At 35.7% G+C, this 19,342-nt stretch overlaps 1 protein-coding gene across 5 annotated transcripts in view; it reads right to left on the bottom strand.

The window, feature by feature from the left end:
* The window catches only part of FAM172A (family with sequence similarity 172 member A), a 429,946-nt gene that overhangs the window by 22,420 nt on the left and 388,184 nt on the right, over nt 1-19,342 (bottom strand). Inside the window, exon 11 of one of the 5 annotated variants that reach the window (XM_039239375.1) lies at nt 18,203-18,225. The exons of the other annotated variants lie outside the window; for them this stretch is intronic. Coding sequence (XP_039095306.1) covers nt 18,221-18,225 — 5 coding nt within the window. The 3' untranslated portion in view covers nt 18,203-18,220. Of the gene's footprint in view, nt 1-18,202; nt 18,226-19,342 lie in introns of those variants that run through there. 5 annotated transcript variants of the gene reach the window in all.

Genomic DNA, 19,342 nt, shown 5'->3' with positions numbered 1-19,342 from the left:
GAGGAGACTGAAATCAGTGACTAAGTCAAGTTTCTCAAATATTCGAGGCTTATATTCAACTATGACAATTTTCTTCCACATGCATTAGAAAATATAGAATTAACTGCATACATTGTTGCTGATGGCCTAGAAATAGTTTACACAGCTGAATTGAGGGACTTAAAATTTAAGATCTATTTCTGGTTACTCTATCAACATGCATGAAATTCTAGATAAGCCTTTTAACTTTGATTTGCCCCAATTCGTCTATTCCCAAAAGCAGAAAAAGCACTGTTTACCATACAGATATATTACTAGGATTTTAGACAGTTAATCTAGTGACATCATAATATGAAATGCATCAAAGGTTACAAAGAGTTATGATAAATATTATAAAGAGTAATGATAAATAAACCATTTGCCTCGAATAGGAAAGAAAGGATTTACTTTAACCTATATCTGTTATAGGAAAAAGTAGAAAACACAAATAAGTAAGAAGAAAAAAATGGAAATCACTAGTAATCCTACCAATCAGAAATAACAACACAGAATATATTATTTCATGCATTTTTCTATACCTAAATATATGTTTGTTTACAAAATACATTTATAATGTAAAAATTAATCATATTTCAGCCCTGAAATCCCTGGTTGGGATTCTCTCTCTCTGTCTCTGTCCTTCCCCTGCTTGCACACTCACTTGCGTGCATGTGTGTTCTCTCTTTCTCTCTCAAAATAAAATAAATTATCTTTAAAAAAATACTAGAGGGGCACCTGGGTGGCTCAGTCAGTTAAACGTCCGACTTTGGCTCAAATCATGACCTCATGGTTCGTGGGTTTGAGCCCCGCATCAGGCTCTGTGCTGACAGCTCAGAGCCAGGAGCCTGTTTCAGATTCTGTGTCTTCCTCTCTCTCTGACCTTCCCTTGCTCATGCCGTCTCTCTTTCTCTCTCTCTCTCAGAAATAAATAAAAAACATTTAAAAATTTTAAGAAAATAGTAGAATTGTAAACGTATAATACCTAAAAGGAAAATTGGCTGGATGGGCTTTTTTCTTTTTTAAGTGGACTCCACACTGAACATGGAGTTTAAACTCACGATCCTGAGATCAAGACTCACGTGCTGGACCAACTGAGCCAGGCAGGCATTCCCCTCCCCACCCTCTGGATGAACTTAATAGGCAACTAGGGAAAGCAAAAGAAAGCTTCAGTGAACTTGAAAACTGATCAACAGGAATATCCAAACCAAAGAAAAGAGGAAAAAAGATTGGTAACAAAAAAGAAACAAAGCCTGAGTGACCTGTGAGACAGCATAAAGCCACTTAATTTTTGTGTAACTGGAGTCCCAGAAAAGAAGAAAAAAGGAATAAGGAAGGAAAAAGACCTGAATTAATAATATGCATGAATCAAAAACCAAATCCATGAATCCTAAATTAGGTGAAAAACATTAATTTATGAGTCTAAGAAGTCCGGAAAATGTTGAACAGGATAGATACAAAGAAAAGCACATAGTCACATCACAGTAGAAGTCCTACAACCCAAAGCTAAAGAAAAAAAAATTGAAAAGTAGCAGGGGTAAAAAGGACAGATAGCAGAATAATGATAGAGGTGACTGTTGACCTCTCATCAGAAACAATGGAGGTCAGAAGACAATGAAATGACAACTTTAAAAAAATGGAAGAAAAAGAAACCCTCATCAACCTAGAACTCTATTTCCAAACAGAAAAAAAAAAAAAAAGGTATTTTAAAAACTAAGGTGAATAATGTTAACTATACTGGAATTGATATAAAAAGGAAAAAAGGTGAATTACAGACATTTTCTGGTAAACAATAAAAGGGAGAATTTGCTGTCAGCAGACATGCCAGAATAAGTTCTTTAGGCTGGAGGGAAATAACATCAGATAAAACTTCAATCTACAAGCTCTGTCCAGCACCGGAAATGGTAGCATAAAGGCAAAAATAAAGACCATCTTTTCTTCAATTAAAAAAATACAACTGAATCTTTAATGCAAAAATTATAATGTTGTATTGTGTGGTTTTAGTATACATGGATTTAAAATATATGACAACTATAATATAAAGGACAGGAGGAAAAATGGAATTACAGTGTTGTAATATCCTTATATTTTATATGAAATTGTACAATATTAATTCATAGTTTTACGATAAGAATGTACAGATCGAACCTTAATCCTGAGAGCAACTATTAAAAATAACATAAAAAGGCATATTAAAATGACTTTCAGAGCAACCCCTCCCAAACTGGATGAACAGAAAGCAAATAGCATAAAGGGAGACATAAACAATGAAATTAATAATTAGATGAAATTTAAGTGGGCTAGTTACTCCAATTAAAACTAAAATTAAAAAGACTAGGGGCGCCTGGGTGGCTCAGTCAGTTAAACATCCAATTTTGGCTCAGGTTATTTCTCACGGGTTTGTGGGTTCGAGCTCTGCATTGGGCTCTGTGCTGACAGCTCAGAGCCTGAACCCTGCCTTAGATTCTGTGTGTCTCTCTCTCTCTGTTCCTCCTCTGCTCATGCTCTGTCTCCTCTCTCTCAAAAAGAAATAAAAAAAATTAAATAAAAAAATAAAAATAAAATATAAAAAGACTGCAACACAAATATAAGTGAGGATGTGCAGGAACTCAACTAGAACTTCCATATATATTGCTCATAGGAATGTAAAATGTTATAATCACTTTGGTAAAAATATTTGGCAGATTTTAATACTACATGTATCTCTATATATCTCTATCTATCTATTTCATGACTACATTAGTAGTAGTAGTAGTCATGAAATAATGACTTCATTATTAGTACTCCTATAATTAGCTATCAATCCAATCGAAGAGAAAACAAATGTCTACAAAAAGGCATGTAAGAAAATGTTCATAGAAGCTTTATTCATAATAGCCAAAAATTAGACACTGCCCAGATGTTCATCAACAGGGGAATGGATATGCAAATTGTGATATATTCATAAATTGGATACTACTTAGTAATTAAAAAGAATGATCTACTGATACATGTAACAGCTTGGATGAATCTCAGTAACGTACTGTTAGGTGAAAGAAGCCAAACACAAAAAAATATATGCTCTAAATGGCATTCATGTGAAGTTTAAGGCTAGGCAAAACAGTCTATGGGGATAGATTATAACAGGTTTCAGTGGTAAGGTGGGGACGGAAAGGAGAACTGACTGGAAGGAAGAAAAAAAATTGGAGATGATGGAAAGGTTCCATATCTTTATCAGGGTAGTGGTTACAATGGGTATATGTATCTTTCAGAGCTCAACAATTTGTATACTGAAGATCTGATTATTTGACCATATGCAACATTTATAATTAAAAAAAAATTAATATACTTCAAAATATACCTCATATATAAATGTAAAAACAAAGGTACCATACTTCATATACAAATATAATATTTAATTTACATCATTATATAACTTTTACATTATATAACTTTTAGCCTAAGACATATTTTCCATGTATGGGCAAAATCAATGGCCTACCTAGGGATTAAACCCTCCTGAACCCAGTAGCTCATTGGTCTACACCAATCCTTTGTCTTCTTCTATAGTCCTTAATGAATAAAATTTAGTAAAAGAGTATGTCTATGTTAATTCGATGATGTTTGGTAACTCTATCTCAGATGAACTCATCTACTAAATTGCAGACAACAGTCTAAAATTACTGTTAACGAGATTACAAAATCACCTTATCTGTTTATAAGATGGTGACATGCTCATCATGTATTCTTGGTGACTCTCCAAGTAAGGAACTTATCAGATCAACATGGTGTTATGTTCAGCGTTTACAGGTAATAGATAGTTCTGGTTCTTAACAACTTGTCAATGATGAAGACAGTACTGTAAGAGCACTTTATCACTACAGGATTTGCAAAGCTTCCAGATAATGTTAAAAATTATAGTCCCAAAAGGACAGTTCAGTAAAAATTCACTAACCCTTTTTATTACACAGACTACTAATATGAGTCATTACATCCCAAGGCAGCAGAACTAATGGGCATATAATAATAATTTAAGCCCTGACATTTTAACAAAATATATGACAATGAAGTAACAAAAACAGGCAATGTACCTAATGTTTTCCAAGGATAAAAGGAGAAAATGTAGTGTTTTTTGAGTTGATTCAAAAAGTATTTGAAGTTCAAAAATAGTCTGCTATCACTCAAAAGTTTTAAATGACTCTTAAGTAACTGGAGAATCCTAGTCTGACAGAACTAAATGAATTAATGTTCTTCATTTTTCTCCTGGTTTTAGAAGAGGAAATGGGAAGAAGTAGTTTTGACTATCATTGACTCCTCCTCCAAGTAGCAATGCTTATTACATTGTTTAAAAATCACTTGATTTAGGGCGCCTGGGTGGCTCAGTTGGTTAAGCATCCGACTTTGGCTCAGGTCATGAACTTACATTTTATGAGTTCGAGTCCCATGTCAGGCTCTGTGCTGATACTAGCTCAGGGCCTGGAGGCTATTTCAGATTCTGTGTCTCCCTCTCTCTCTCTTACCCTCCCTTGCTCACGTTCTCTCTCTCTCTCTCAGAAATAAAACATTAAAAATATTAAAAAATCATTTGATTTAAGCTAATATTTAATAATCAGGATGATAATTTTCAGTACCATAAAATAAATCCAACCATTTATTACAGAACAATTTCTTACATGAAAAAATGACCCGAGTTTCTGTCATCTTTTGTTATAATATCGGTTGCGGTCAGAGTTAGGAAAAAATTATATTGAAGAATCCTTAGGCAATTGGTTGAACACATTTAGGAAAATAACAGATTGGCTGTAGTTTCCAATAATATCATATCTATTTTATGGAGATGATTGTGCTCTGTGTCTGTTGGTGACATAATGATTGCTGCATTTATTGTTCAGCTTATTTAACATTTAACTTTTCTTAAGTTTTTTTCTGTGGACCTCTGGTTTTCTAGGATGCCAACAGCTGCTGATTCAAGGTTGTGTTCAAAGTTTACGGAAGCTCCTTACTGAAGCTTTTGCTGAAGGCATCACTGTGCTAATGTGCACTGTGACAGAAGGCAGGATTTCCTTTTCTTTTCCTTTTCTTCTTTAAAGATATTACTTTTAAGTAATCTCTGCACTCAACATAGGGCTCGAACTCACAACCCCAAGATCAAGAGTTGCATGCTCCACCAATAGAGGCAGCTAGATGCCCCGGAAGGGAGGATTAAGGTGTGCACTATCTCCCAAACGTGTGAACAGTTTCCTTGGGACAGTTTTGTGGACTTTCACTTCACAAAACACACTTTGGAAAATTTAGGTCTAGAGGAAATACAGGGATGAACTACAGTTGTGTAGCAGGTTGAAAACAAAAGGAGAGAAAAATAAGAAAGCAGATATTGTTTTAAGCCACATTTCTCAGTGCTCATTTTCTTAAATGTAAAATGCTATTTACTAGCTGTAACCTTGGGCAAGTTCTTTTTTTTTTTTAATGTTTTTATTTATTTCTAGAAGAGAGAGAGAGAGCGTGAGCAGGGGAGGGTCAGAGAGAGAGGGAGACACAGACTCTGAAACAGGCTCCAGGCTCTGAGCTGGCATTCAGCACAGAGCCCGACGCGGAGCTCAAACCCACGAACCGTGAGATCATGACCTAAGCGAAAGTCGGACGCTTAACCGACTCAGCTACCCAGGCGCCCCATGGGCAAGTTCTTTAATTTCTCTCTCTTTCATCTGTGAGAATGGGACTAATAGCAATTTGTGATGAGAACTGAAGATGATGTGTGCCAGGTACAAGTGTAGTGCCTGCCACACGGTCCTGCTTGAAAAATGAGAGCAGATAGTACTATTGGAATATTTTGGTACAGCCTATATGAACTGGAGGCTTTCTTTTGATTATATAGAAAAAAAACCCCATTCATTCCCATTTTAGCCCATTCTCCTACTTTCACAATACTAATTACCAAGTGAAAGGTTCTGAGAAGGTCTGCTTGTAAGAAGCCTGCTTATTACCTTTACTGAGCCGGCATTTAGGTTTGACCAAAGGAAACTGCTGACCACTGGAGCATTTTGGCACTACTGTTTCCACGGAAAAATTCCATTTTTGTGTATAGCACTTGGTAATTTCTGGTTTAGCTTCATATATACTATCAGATTCTATCCTTATAATAAGCCAGTGAGGTTAGTAGGGCAGAAGCTGTTATCTCTAAATCATGGACATGGAAACTGAGGCCTAGAGGGATTAAACTGTGAACTGCCTAAAGCCACAGGATTGGCAAGTGGCAGTGTTTAGACTCAAACTTATGTTTTTGGCTTTTGGGTCGATATGCTGAGGATATGAATGAATGAGTGACTCAGCGCCTCTGATTTTGCATTTTAGGATAATTTAGTTCAGTTCAATAAACATTTATTGAGTTGCTCCCATATGTGAGGAACTGTTAGGTGTTTTTGTCCTTGAATAACCAATGGTATTCAGAAAATCAAAAAACAGAAAAGAAAAAAGAAACCTAGTGATTCTAAAAAGTTTTCTAGGGTCACGACCTGCCTGATATACTTTTTGGTATTTGGTTCCCCAGAGGTCCACCAGAAGAGTTTATGGCGACCATGGCAAGGGCTTCGTGTTAGAGTGAAAATCTGAAGAAATCCTCCTGTGGTGAAGCCTGGGGTCCTTTCTGTGTTCATTCACTCACTAATAATATACCAGCCAGTAATGCTGAGAGCTGCAGATGCATTTGCTATGGTTTCTGTAACACTTAGCTTGAAATACCTTCCCTTCTTTGTGTCTGTATTTCCTACCTACACGTCACAGAAACGTACTTTCTACTTTAGAATGCTTAGCTGTTGGAACATCACCTGAAAAATGTATCTTTCTTTTCTTTGGTATCATTGTATTTCTATGGTATTGTCTTTATTCCTTTTAGCACCCTCATGTTTTCTCAAATTTATTACTTATCTTGACTACGTACTGAACGGTTAATGCCTGTTTGTTTACAGAATTACTTGAATATGCTCTTGGCATGAGAACTCTCAATTAAAAAAAAAATCAATCCCACCGTGATAACTGCAAAACTTTTATCATCACCTCTTTGCTGTTTAGAAACATTCCTTTTAAAAATCATTGATTAGTTTTCTGACTGAATCTGAGATCCATTTTTCTGCCTTTATCCCTGCAGCCCTCTGTTGCTAAAAGACACTGTTGATTACTTTCTCACTGATGTGTTAGCCACAGCATCAGATTTACAATCCTATCAACTTTCTGACTACTTCTTTTTTTGTGTCTGCTTCCTCTTGAAAGTATTTATTTGTAGCTGTAAGTGTGGTGGAAAGTACATCGGTCTTGCAGACATAACCCCTGGGCACCGAGATGGAATACTCCCTCGCTTTACAATTCTGTGCAAATCACCAGGCTGAGCCTCAGTTTCTTCACATACAAAATGAAGTTAATAAAAGTACCTATTTCACATCATTGTTCTTGAGGATTCCAGGAGATGATATACATGAAAGTATTTTATACATTTTAAAGCATCATCCAAATGGAAATGATAATTGCCACTAATATTAAATGGAAATATCAATCTGAATAATTAACATTCAGATATATGAGGGTTTTAAAAAAGTTTTAATTTTAATTCCAGTTAGTTAACATACAGTGTTATATTAGTTTCAGGTGTACAATAGGGTAATTCAACACTTCTATATATTATCCTGTGCTCATACCAACAAGTGCATCACTTATTTAACCCATCCTCCTACCCACCTCCCCTCTGGTAACCATCAGTTTATTCTCTATAATTAAAAGTCTATTTCTTGCTTTATCTCTCTCTTTCTTTGCTTGTTTGTTTTGTTTCTTAAATTCCACATATGAGTGAAATCGTATGGTATTTGTCTTTCTCTGACTTATTTCACTTAGCATAATACTCTCTAGCTCCATTCATGCTGTTGCAAAAGGCAAAATTTCATTCTTTTTTATGGCTGAGTAATAGTCCATTATATATATATATATAATATATATATATTATAATTATATAAAGTCCATTATATATATTATATAAAAAAGATGTGATATATCTATATTATAATATATATCTCTCACATATATATCACACATATATCTCACATCTTCTTTATCCATTCATCAACTGATGGACACTTGGGTTGTTTCCATATCTTGGCTACTGTTATAAACATAGGGGTGCATGCATTCCTTTGAATTAGTGATCTTATGCTCTTTGGGTAAATACCTAGTAGTGAAACTGCTGGATCACAAGATAGTTCTATTTTTAATTAAAAAGTTACTTTATTTTGAGAGACAGAGAGAGAGAGAGTGAGTGAGCATGAGCTGGGAAGGGGCAAAGAGAGAGAGAGGGAGAAAGAATTCCAAGCAGGCTCCACGCTGTTAGTGCAGAGGCCAACATAGGGCTTGATCTTATGGACCATGAGACCATGACCTAAGCTGAAATCAAGAGCTGGTTGCTTAATGACTGAGCCACCCATGTGCCCCTATTTTTAACTTTTTGAGGAACCTCCACACCAGATGCATGAGATTTTTATGTTCTTTACTCTCCAGATACATTCTAAGAGCTTGTTTTTTAAGTTAATATTATACTTTGCATATAAAAGATTATATACAATATACATTTATATATATATAGACATATAGATATAGATAGATTTAATGCTTTCTTTCTTATCTATTGAAACATGGTGTCACCTTCAAATATCTCTAAGCCTATAGTGGACATGTGATTTTTGTTTTCTTTCTGCCCAGCACTTGATTCTCCTTACATACCTTAGGGAAAACACAGTGTGTAAGTGGCAGTGATGAACAGGTGGGAAGTTTCACCTCTTACATTTAGTGACCAATGCACAAGGGACAGGGCAGGAAATGTGGCTGGACTAGTGTATTTCCATCACTTCTAGAGAAAATGACTCTATGGGTGATGTTACATTGCTCTGTGGTACAAAGAAAGGCATGCTGTTTTCAAGTAGTTCAGTGGTGGGCACTAGCAGTAACAAGACCAAGCAGCCTGAATGGTGGAAAGCACTTAGGTAAAGGATAGTCACAGTGCTCCCTCACTTCCTGCCCAGTCACTCTTCAACCCATTACCTCCTTAATAGTTGTCATAACCCAACACTTAACTAGCAACTGAAAGCATTTGTTTGTTTCTTTATTTACCAGCTTTTTTTTTTTTTTGGCTTGCTTATTAATTATGCATATGTTCTAACTAAAATATAAGCTCCCTCAGGTCAGGAACTCTGCTCTGTCTGCTGCTGTGTCCCACTGCAGTGACTAGAACAGTGCCTGGAACATATCTACAGTGTGCAATAAACATGTGTTGACTGACTGACTGACTGCTAAACTCTTCTGAAATAGTTAGGAACTCATTAAATGCTGAACTGAATTACAAATGAAATGCAGACATTTTCTTACTTTCAAATGTTGCCATTTCCAGAAAAAAGAATATATTATTATGAAAAAATAAAAAAAATTCGAAAATTACTTAAATGCTTTTCAAAAAAATATAGGTGCTAGGGTCCAAATACTACAAATGATAAGATAATGCAGGTTTTCTTCTAATCTGCTAATAGGCCTACTACTCTCAATTACTCAATCCTTTGAGTAAAATGATCATAGAAAATGATTGTTAAAAGATCCTGGAATATAAGAAACAGTGTATTTGGTTAAAAACTGAATTTGCTGCTGCTTCATTCATGGCTTTTGTATTAACAGAACTCTCACTAAAAGAAAGTATTTCTATGCCATAGAAATAATTTTAAGGAATCATGTACTATTCACATTTATTTTGGAAAAGTATGGTAAAAAGAAAAAAGATGACTCTGTTCATTATTTTGATATTTAACATATTTTTACATTTAAATAGATTTTGAGGAAAAACACAAATACAACAGCCTACACATTTTTCTTGTTTGCCCCCCAAAAAGAAAACCAACACTACCTGTAACACTATATGGCAGATTTTTTGAAATTTGTCAGGGATGCAGCTTTAAGCCCTTGAATATCACTTACATGGCACAGTGAAAACAAAAACCAAAAATTATATCATCATTTGGTCCAAAATTTTTCTAAGTGCCTATATGCAAGCCATTTGGATTGTAGCATACAAAGAAAAACAAGACACAGGGCTCATCCTTGAGATTACAGTACTTCCTCCCCTTGGAGGGATCCAAGACATACCTGCCTTATTGTGCTTTATGGCAAATTTTATTAAAACGAAATCCCAATGTTATGTGAGAAGTTATATTTGGAGGTATAAATTCTGCCTATAATGAAACTGACATTACATTACAAACTTTCTAAATAAACTGAGAGACTATTTCTATAATACGATATCTATAACTTCAGCAAAGTAAAATAATATAGAGAGGCCCTCTGCTAAAAATAATAGTAACTACACTTGCTATACAATGTGTACTGTTTTCTTTAAAATGATGTTTCCTATTTCTTCATAGATTTTTAGTAAATAAATGGCTATTATCTACATAAGTATGAGAATCCGCGTAACTTCTTCTCTGTAAAGACTGGCCATCTTTGGTTATAGTAAAGTTATATCAAGTTGTGGTAAAAATTAATGCAGTCTTCTGTAGGAGGCTCATCACTGAGTCATGATTTAATGTTATACTGCAGGCATTTATTTTATTGTATTTTATTCTCCATTCTCTTCTCACAGGCTGTTACTCGTCATCAATATAAAAGTTAACAAGATTAGGAAGACAAATTAAGGAAACAATCTTATTTTCAATCCCATTGAAAAGAATACAATATTTAGTAATAAATTTAACTGAGAAGGTAAAATAACTATACACTGATAATAAGACATTGATGAAAGAAATTGAAGACATAAGTAAATGGAAAGGTATTTCATGATCATAAATTAGAAGAACTGACATTGTTAAAATGTCCATACTTTTCAAAACAATCTACAGATTCAATGCAATTCCTATCAAAATTCCCACAGCATTTTTCACAGAGCTGGAACAAACAATCCTAAAATTTGTATGGAATCACAAAAGATTCCAAAAAGCCAAAGCAATCTTGAGAAAGACGAACAAAGCTGGAGGCATCATACTTCCTGCTTTCAAACTATATTACAAACTTGTAGTAGTCAAGAGAGTATGGTATTGGCATAATGACAGATATATAGACCATTAGAACAGAATTGAGAACCCAGAAATAAATCCATGCATTTATGGTCAAAATTTTTCGACAAAGGGGCCAAGAATATGAAATGGGGAAAACATAGTCTCTTCAATAAATGGTGTTGGAAACACTGGACAGCCACAAACAAAAGAATAAAACTGGACTCCTATCTTATGCCATATACAAAATCAACTCAAAATGGATTATAAACTTGAACATAAGACCTGAAGCAATGAACCTTCTGGAAGAAAACATAGGGGCACCCTGGCATTGGTCTTGGCAATGACTTTTTGCTTTACCAAAACAAAGCTATCAAATGCAAAGATAAACAAGTGCAACTATATCCAACTGAAAAGCATGTGCACAACAACAACCCTAAAAACAAAGACTAAACAAACCATTACTAAAATGAAAAGGCAACCTACGAAATGGGAGAAAATATTTGCAAATTACATATGTGCTAATTAGAGGTTATGAAAAGGTGCTGAACATCACTAATCAATAAGGAAATGCAAATCAAAACCACAATGAAGCAATACATCACACATATTAGAATGACTTTCATCAAAAAGACAAGAGATAAAAGTGTTCACCAGGATGCAGAGAAGAGGGAACACTTGTGTACTATTGGGAGGAATATAAATTGGCATAGCCACAATGGAAAACAGTATGGAAGGTCCTCAAGAAATTAAAAGTAGAACTATCAAGTAATCCAGCAATCCCAATTCTGGGTATATATCCAAGGGAAATGAAAACAGGATATTGAAGAGATATCTGGACTCCCATGATCACTGAAACACTGTACCCAGTAGCCAAAATATGGAAATAACCTAGGTATCCATCTATGGATAAATGGATAAAGATATATATACACATACTGGGGAATATCATTCAGCCATGAGAAAGAAGGAAATCTGGCCATTAGCAACAACATGAATAGACTTTGAGGGCATTATGCTAAATGAAATAAGCCAGGCAGAGAAAGACAAATATTGCCTGGTATCACTTATAAGTGGAAGCTATAAAAAGTCAAACTCTCAGAAACAGAGAGAAGAAAAGTGGTTGACAGGGGCTAGGGTTGGGGGAAATAGGGAGAGGTTGGTAAACTGATACAAACTTTCAACCATAGGAGGAATAAGGTCTGAGGATCTAATTATAACATGGTGACTAGAGTTGATAAGAATGTATTATGTAAATGAGATTTGCTGAGAGTAGAACTTAAATATTTTTACCAAAAAAAGATAAATATTCAAGGTGATGAATATGTCAATTAGCTAGATGAAAGGAATCCTTTTCGCTATGTATATCAAATCATCATGATGTATACTTTATTACTTTTTTTTAAAGTTTATTCATTTATTTTGGAAGAGAGAGAGCACATGTGCATGACTGCAATAGGGGAGGGGGCAGAGAGAGAGATGAAAAGAGAATCCCAAGCAGGCTCCTGCTGTCAGCGTTGAACCCAATGAGGGACTTTATCTCATGAACACGTGTTATCATGATGTGAGACGAAGACTTAACCAATTAAGCCACCCAAGCATCCCCATGATGTACACTTTAAATGTCTTAGAATTTTGTCAACTATAAATAAATAAATAAAGCTGGAAAAAAATAAAAATAAAATATTAAAAAATCAACAGTATAGTGCGAACTCGATTTTCTACAAACATGTTCATGGAAGATATGGCCCATTGTTAGTCAATGTTTCCTGGATAAGAATCCACGTGATCTCATTTCATTTTAATTTCAACCAGTAGTTTTTTTCTACGAGCTGGGGATATGGTGATTAACAACCCAGATGTGGTCACCGACTTCAAGGAGTTTACAATCTAGTGGGAGAAGAAGACACTAAAATAATTTCATAAGTAATTGTTTACCGGTAAGTATGTGATGATTACTTTGTTATTTATTGCAAGGAAACTATCTTTTCAGAAAAGTATATATGCTTTTGCTTTTCAAGTGAAGAAGATATTGTCAGTTATTATTTCCTTTTCTGCCTTGACTATAAGGAAACTAAAGATAAATCTTATGCTAAATTAACATAATTATCATACCATAGGTTGATGGACAATTATCTTTATATCTAAGTAATTTCTTTTTTTTTTTTTAATATTTTTATTTATTTCTAGGAGAGAGAGAGAGACAGCGTGAGCGGGGGAGGGTCAGAGAGAGAGTGAGACACAGACTCTGAAATAGGCTCCAGGCTCTGAGCTGGCAGTCAGCACAGAGCCCGACGCGGGGCTTGAACCCACGAACCGCGAGATCATGACATAAGCGAAAGTCGGACGCTTAACCGACTAAGCCACCCAGGTGCCCCTATACCTAAGTAATTTCTGATATTATAAAAATCTTTACTTGAATGTTATGTATATGTCTTATTCCCTGCAGGCTGACCAAAGAAGTAAAGAGGAGCAGGGTTTGGAGAGTGGACTAAGCTATAAAGCATAAAGAAAAACAATGACATTTTCTTGAAGTTTTACTTCACAGTTATGTTTGAATCAGAATTGTCCTATCTATCCAGCGTTGTATTATAAAACATTATAAAATTATTTTAGAAGCTTGAACTCAGAGTTGTCGCTAAACCTGTGATGGTACAAAAAATGGGTGATATTAATCGCCTTTAGCCCCATGACAGAAACATGGGACTCACTGAAATTTCAAGGAAGTACCATAGAATATATTACGTTAAGAAATCAGAATTTCATAATCTTTTGAAACTCTGCAGTACTTTAATGGTACTTCTAATAGTGCCTAACACTTGGAAGGATTCCACAGTTTGGCTCCTATAAAGTGGTTTTTGACAGCAAATGTGCAGGAACCAGAATCTATACTGAAACTTGAATCTGAGCCACTTAGACATCATGATGTTGCCCAAATGTGAAGTGGTTTCCATTGGCAATACCATAATATCTTCTCACTGAAGCATGAAACGGAGTTTGGGGGATATTTAGCTACCAAAAGAAGCAGATATTATCTAAGCCTTGATCAGACAGAAAAAAATTGAAAATGACTTCCTGGCATTCATTCAGTGGAAAATGAAGACATGAAGAAGCCAAAGAAAGTTAACAGCTCTAAAAAGAGGCTAGAAACTGTGGTGCTCTAGAGTCTTTGTCATCACTGCCATGCTCTGTGGTGCCAATACACATTCACTGGGCTCTCACCATGTGCAAAGCACAATGAGAGGGGCTTTAGTTATAATAGTCTTGAAGGTCATGGAGTTTTTATTTTTTAATTTAATCCCAGTGTAGTTAGCATGTTACGGACTTTACATCACACGTCCTTGTAATTCCTTGTGCCTGGCACAGGGTTTCTGAAGATAGCAAATATTCAGTAAAGATGTATGGACTGTATGAACGCAACTGCAATGGGTTTGGACTGTAACTGGGAGATAGGATAGGAGTGGCTTCTTGCTAGCAGAGGTTGTTATCTTAACCCCTTTACACTGTATCTACCTAGGACGGTGTCTAGCACATAAATATCTAGCACTGGGATCTAAAAATAGCCAGTTAATCAATAATGTGCAAATAATTTTGTAAAAAACATTTGAGCGCTCACTATGCTTTTGATGATTTACTACATTGAAGTGTCACAAAAGGAAAGTGCTATTATTTTCCCCATTTTAGAGATGACAAAGCTAATGTTTACAGGGGTGGGGGTGACTTGTTCAGTTACCCAGATAGGAACTTGTGGAGGTAGGATTTGAAGCTGGGCAGTGTGACTCCATCTCTCACTGTCATACTCTGTATACAAAAATAAACACTACCGTAAGGTAGCATATGTTATGACCCGCTGAATGGCAGAGATAATAAGTCTTCTAACTTTAGATTAAGAAGTGATTACTGAGGACTGGGCAGTAGAAACAACTTAATGAAGAAAGTGAACTTGAGGTGGGTTTTGAAAGAAGAGAAACAGTTAAGTACTGGGGGAGGAAGAATATAAGTGAACAGAGGGGTGAATGGGGATGCTCATACTGTGACTAGAGGTAAAAGGTAGACTTGTCTGAATGAAAGAGGCCATGTAGGATGGGAGGAGAAAGCCCAATTATATATTTAGCAGGAACAAGAGAAAGAAGGACTCAAGAATTTGGATTTCATATTCTTTAGGCAGAAGCAGAGTCAACAAAGTTGGATTGCTTGTTTGTTTGTTTTTTTTTTACAGAGAAAGAGGTACAAAAAGCTGCTTTTTAGGAAGATATGTAGGATATAAAGAGGGTGAGAGCTTACAGACCAGGAGGCCAGTCAGGTGGAAGTGAAGAAACCTAGACTAAGAGAGTTGACAGTGGCAATAGAAAAGAAATTACAGATAAAAAAAAGAAAGAAAGAACCAAAAAAACATGACTGCCTTGATGATGGAGAGAGGGAAGAATTAGTACCTGTGTGACAAATACTGACACTGACATTGTCACTGTTAGAAATGGGGATGTTTAAAATGAAGAGTTTTTTTTTTTTGCATATTAGTAAATCTAAAACTCTTGACTCCTGGAGAGTTAAGGCATGTATTAATCATATAACTTAAACATTTAGATACTGTTATAAGCCAGGAACTGGGCCAGGTACCGGTGACAGAATGGTGAGCAGGAAAGATATGGTCTCTTTGTTCACAGATCTTAGAGTTTCTGAGAGAAGAGAGGCATTAAGTAATTATAATAACACTGATGAGTTTTATGGTGGTGAGGAAATGCAGAGTATTATGGGGCCATATGGTAGGAGTATACATAGAGTGTGGTCTGGGACTTCCTTGAGGAGTGACATTTAAGCAATGATCATGTTAATAGTTTGGTTAACAGTCCCATATCAGGGAGTTAACCTATGTTATATGTAGCACTGGTTATATATATACTAGAGGTGCCAAGCCTAGTGTCTGCTCATCAACCAACTCTCGTAGTGAAACTACATTTATTGATTTATTTTTTATTTTTTTTAAGGTTTTACTTATTTCTGACAGAGAGAGAGAGACAGCATGAGCAAGGGAGAGTCAGAGAGAGGGGGAGACACAGAATGTGAAACAGGCTCCAGGCTCTGAGCTAGTTGTCAGCACAGAGCCTGATGCGGGGCTCGAACCCACGAACCATGAGGTCATGATTTGAGCCAAAGTCAGACGCTTAACTGACTGAGCCACCCAGGTGCCCCTCTAGTATTTTTTTAAAGATTATTTATTTTATTTTGAGAGAGAGAGAACACACATGCACGCAAGTGAGTGTGCAAGCGGGGGAAGGACAGAGACAGAGAATCCCAACCAGGGATTTCAGGGATGAAATATGATTAATTTTTACATTATAAATGTATTTTGTAAACAAACATACATTTAGGTGTAGAAAAATGCATGAAATAATATATTCTATGTTGTTATTTCTGATTGGTAGGATTACTAGTGATTTCCATTTCTTTCTTCTTCTTCTGAAGCTACATTTATTACAGACCTGTTTCAAAGGACAGCAACAGGGGCCATCCTTTTCACCACATAACCTTGCACCTTCCATCCACAGCTGACTGAACCTGGGATGGTTACTGATCTAAGTGCAGCCAATTCATAGGATGAACATCTATGAAATGAAGCAGAGAGATGAGAAAAAAAAATAATTTTCTTAAGAATATGAATGGAGGAAACCAAGCTATTGGTGAGGGATAGGAGCTGCAGTAAAGTCAGAACTAGACAGGCCGAAAGGCTGTTCATTTGCCAAAGTTCTGAGATGACAGAAAGACTAAGAAAGAGGAAGAAGCTGGTCCATCTATAGTGAACAGAGGAATAACGCAGAGAAAACAGAGATTCCTCTAGAGGAATATAGGTCTCATGAGAGACAAGTGGCAACAGTAGGTGCCCTGTATGGCAATATTAATTGTCAGTGACTTTCCAATGATAAGACAATGAGTATCCTCACAATAACACATACTGGGTTCATTTCACTTTAGAACAACATTCAAAAGTCTAAATGGTTTAAATTACAATTTGAGTATAGAGTTCAGTTCTTATATTCTCTGCACAAATCTTATTTGTTTTTTATTTTTTAGAGAGAGAGAGAGAGAGAGTTGGGGAGAGAGGCACAGGGACAGAGAGAAAGAATCTCAAGCAGACTCCATGCTCAGAGCAGAGCCTGGCGAGGGGCTTGATCCCACAACCCCAGAGATCATGACCTGAGCTGAAATCAAGAGTTGATACTCAACCAACTGAGCCACCTCGGTGACTCAGTACAAATCTTCTTTAGGAGCCACCTCGGTGACCCTGTACAAATCTTCTTTAGGAGACAAACTATAACTTCAATCCAAGCTAGCTGAGTGGATTTCTACTGCTTGTAGACAAGAGGGCTTAATTAAAACACATTATCCCCTCATGGATAAAAGGAAGCTGAAAAGGAGATACTGTGTTGAGTTCAGCTACCAGGGTAAATAAATTATTATATACAAAAACAAATCTGTTTGCTACCTTTTAATGTCTTTAATTGTCATAATTATAGCATGTCTATCTCAACACAGATGCATATGATATATTCTTAGGAAAATTGTCACAACTGTTCATACTTATACACAAGTGATATATTTGTATGCTGTATACCATACACATATACATAGAATGTATTTATATATACCTAACTAAATATCTGCAGTAAGACATCAATTATATAAATGTACAAACACAATTATACGACTTCCTTAAAACTGTGTGCATGCCAGGAACACTGAGATGATGGTCCTGATGCAATTTTTGTTTCCTTCCCCACAGCCACATTGTATATCATTGGGTAGACAGATGAGATTAAGCAAGTCTATGCTTGGTCACATCATCTTTTGAGTTTTACCCATATTTTTTTATTCTGTCAGTCTACTCTATTTTCCTCAACTGTACTTTCTCCATTCTCTCTCTTGGTTAAAACAGAATTATAAAAACTGTAGCCAAATAAGTGATAAAATAATTAGGTGATCTGTGCCAAGCAGTTTTTATAGGCTAAAAATATGAACTTTTCTATAAAGTTACCATTTGGGACAAGGTAACTTTATAAGGGTAGGGTAGCTGAAGTAGTATTTCCCTTACCCTGAAAGGAAAGCTAGAAGTTACCTCTTAGTTTTCCTCTTTCCATTTGGCCCAAACTCAATGAATTACTTCAGCCTAAGAGGAGATGAGAAAGAAAATTAGGAGAAAATAAGAAGTGATTTTTAATTGGACAAGGGAAAGGGATAAGTAGGTTTAACATATACCCATCTCTTCCCAGTTCTATGCAAAGGAGGCTGTGGGCCAGACTGTGCAGAGAAAAACTTGCCTAGGGGCATTTATAACAAAGGAGAGGGACTGTCCTTCCATATCTCAGCTGGGCTTCAGTGGTGGGAGTGGAGCAGACACAGAAAGGAGAAGGAAGGAGATATTACCCTACTGTTCAGGCCTTGGTGACAAGGAAATAAAGGTGATTTACATATGGTTAATTATAAGTATACTCAGAACAGAGGGTTATTTTCCAAATGGAATAGTGAAACTTGCAATGAAAAACTATACCTTTTTGTCCAAGTGAAAGGAATTTGTTTCTAGACAGAATTTCTTCAACAGTGAAAAGAACTTTTTGAAAAAAACCGAAGGCGGTATTTTATAATACTAACTGCATTATTTAAAACTCATTTAATTTTACTATAATAGAGGAAAGCTTACCAGAGGGGCCATTAATCAATAATGTTTTGGTAAACATCAATTTAGTAAGGTAGGCCTTATAAAATATATTCTCTTGGTTTCTAACATACTTTAAAAAATAACATGGATCATAATGTAGCAACATATATACATAATATGAATTACACAAATAAATAAAAGCTGCAGAAATAGATATATCAGCTCTACCCTTCTGACACCTATTATAAGACCTTCATAATAAAAATAAAAGTAGACTGAAGGCACCGTATCATTTTGGGATTTATTAACGCATATCTTAGTGTTTTTTACACACACACACACACACACACACACAAGGATTGACCTTATAAACTCATTTCAGCTAAACACCTAGAGGGTTGATATAACGTGGTAAAAAAAAAAAAAAAAAGGCCAAACCTTTGTTTATGTCCTTTAATAGTAAAGATAATAATGAAAGCATCGTAAGCAATTTTATTTTAAAGAAAACCAACTGAGTCACAGATAACAGATTTTGCAGTTTCTATAACTATCCAATTTCTGCATAGTGCCTAGAAGTGGCTATATATACCCCAACAGCATTTTACATCTACCTAGTTTAATAGGATAT

The sequence above is a fragment of the Hyaena hyaena genome, unplaced genomic scaffold (genome assembly GCF_003009895.1).
Source record: "Hyaena hyaena isolate Hyena2069 unplaced genomic scaffold, ASM300989v1 scaffold_156, whole genome shotgun sequence".
In the NCBI taxonomy this organism is placed as follows: domain Eukaryota; kingdom Metazoa; phylum Chordata; class Mammalia; order Carnivora; family Hyaenidae; genus Hyaena; species Hyaena hyaena.
The sequence above is the reverse complement of the archived record's forward strand: the minus strand, read 5'-3'. Positions and strand labels throughout refer to the sequence as shown.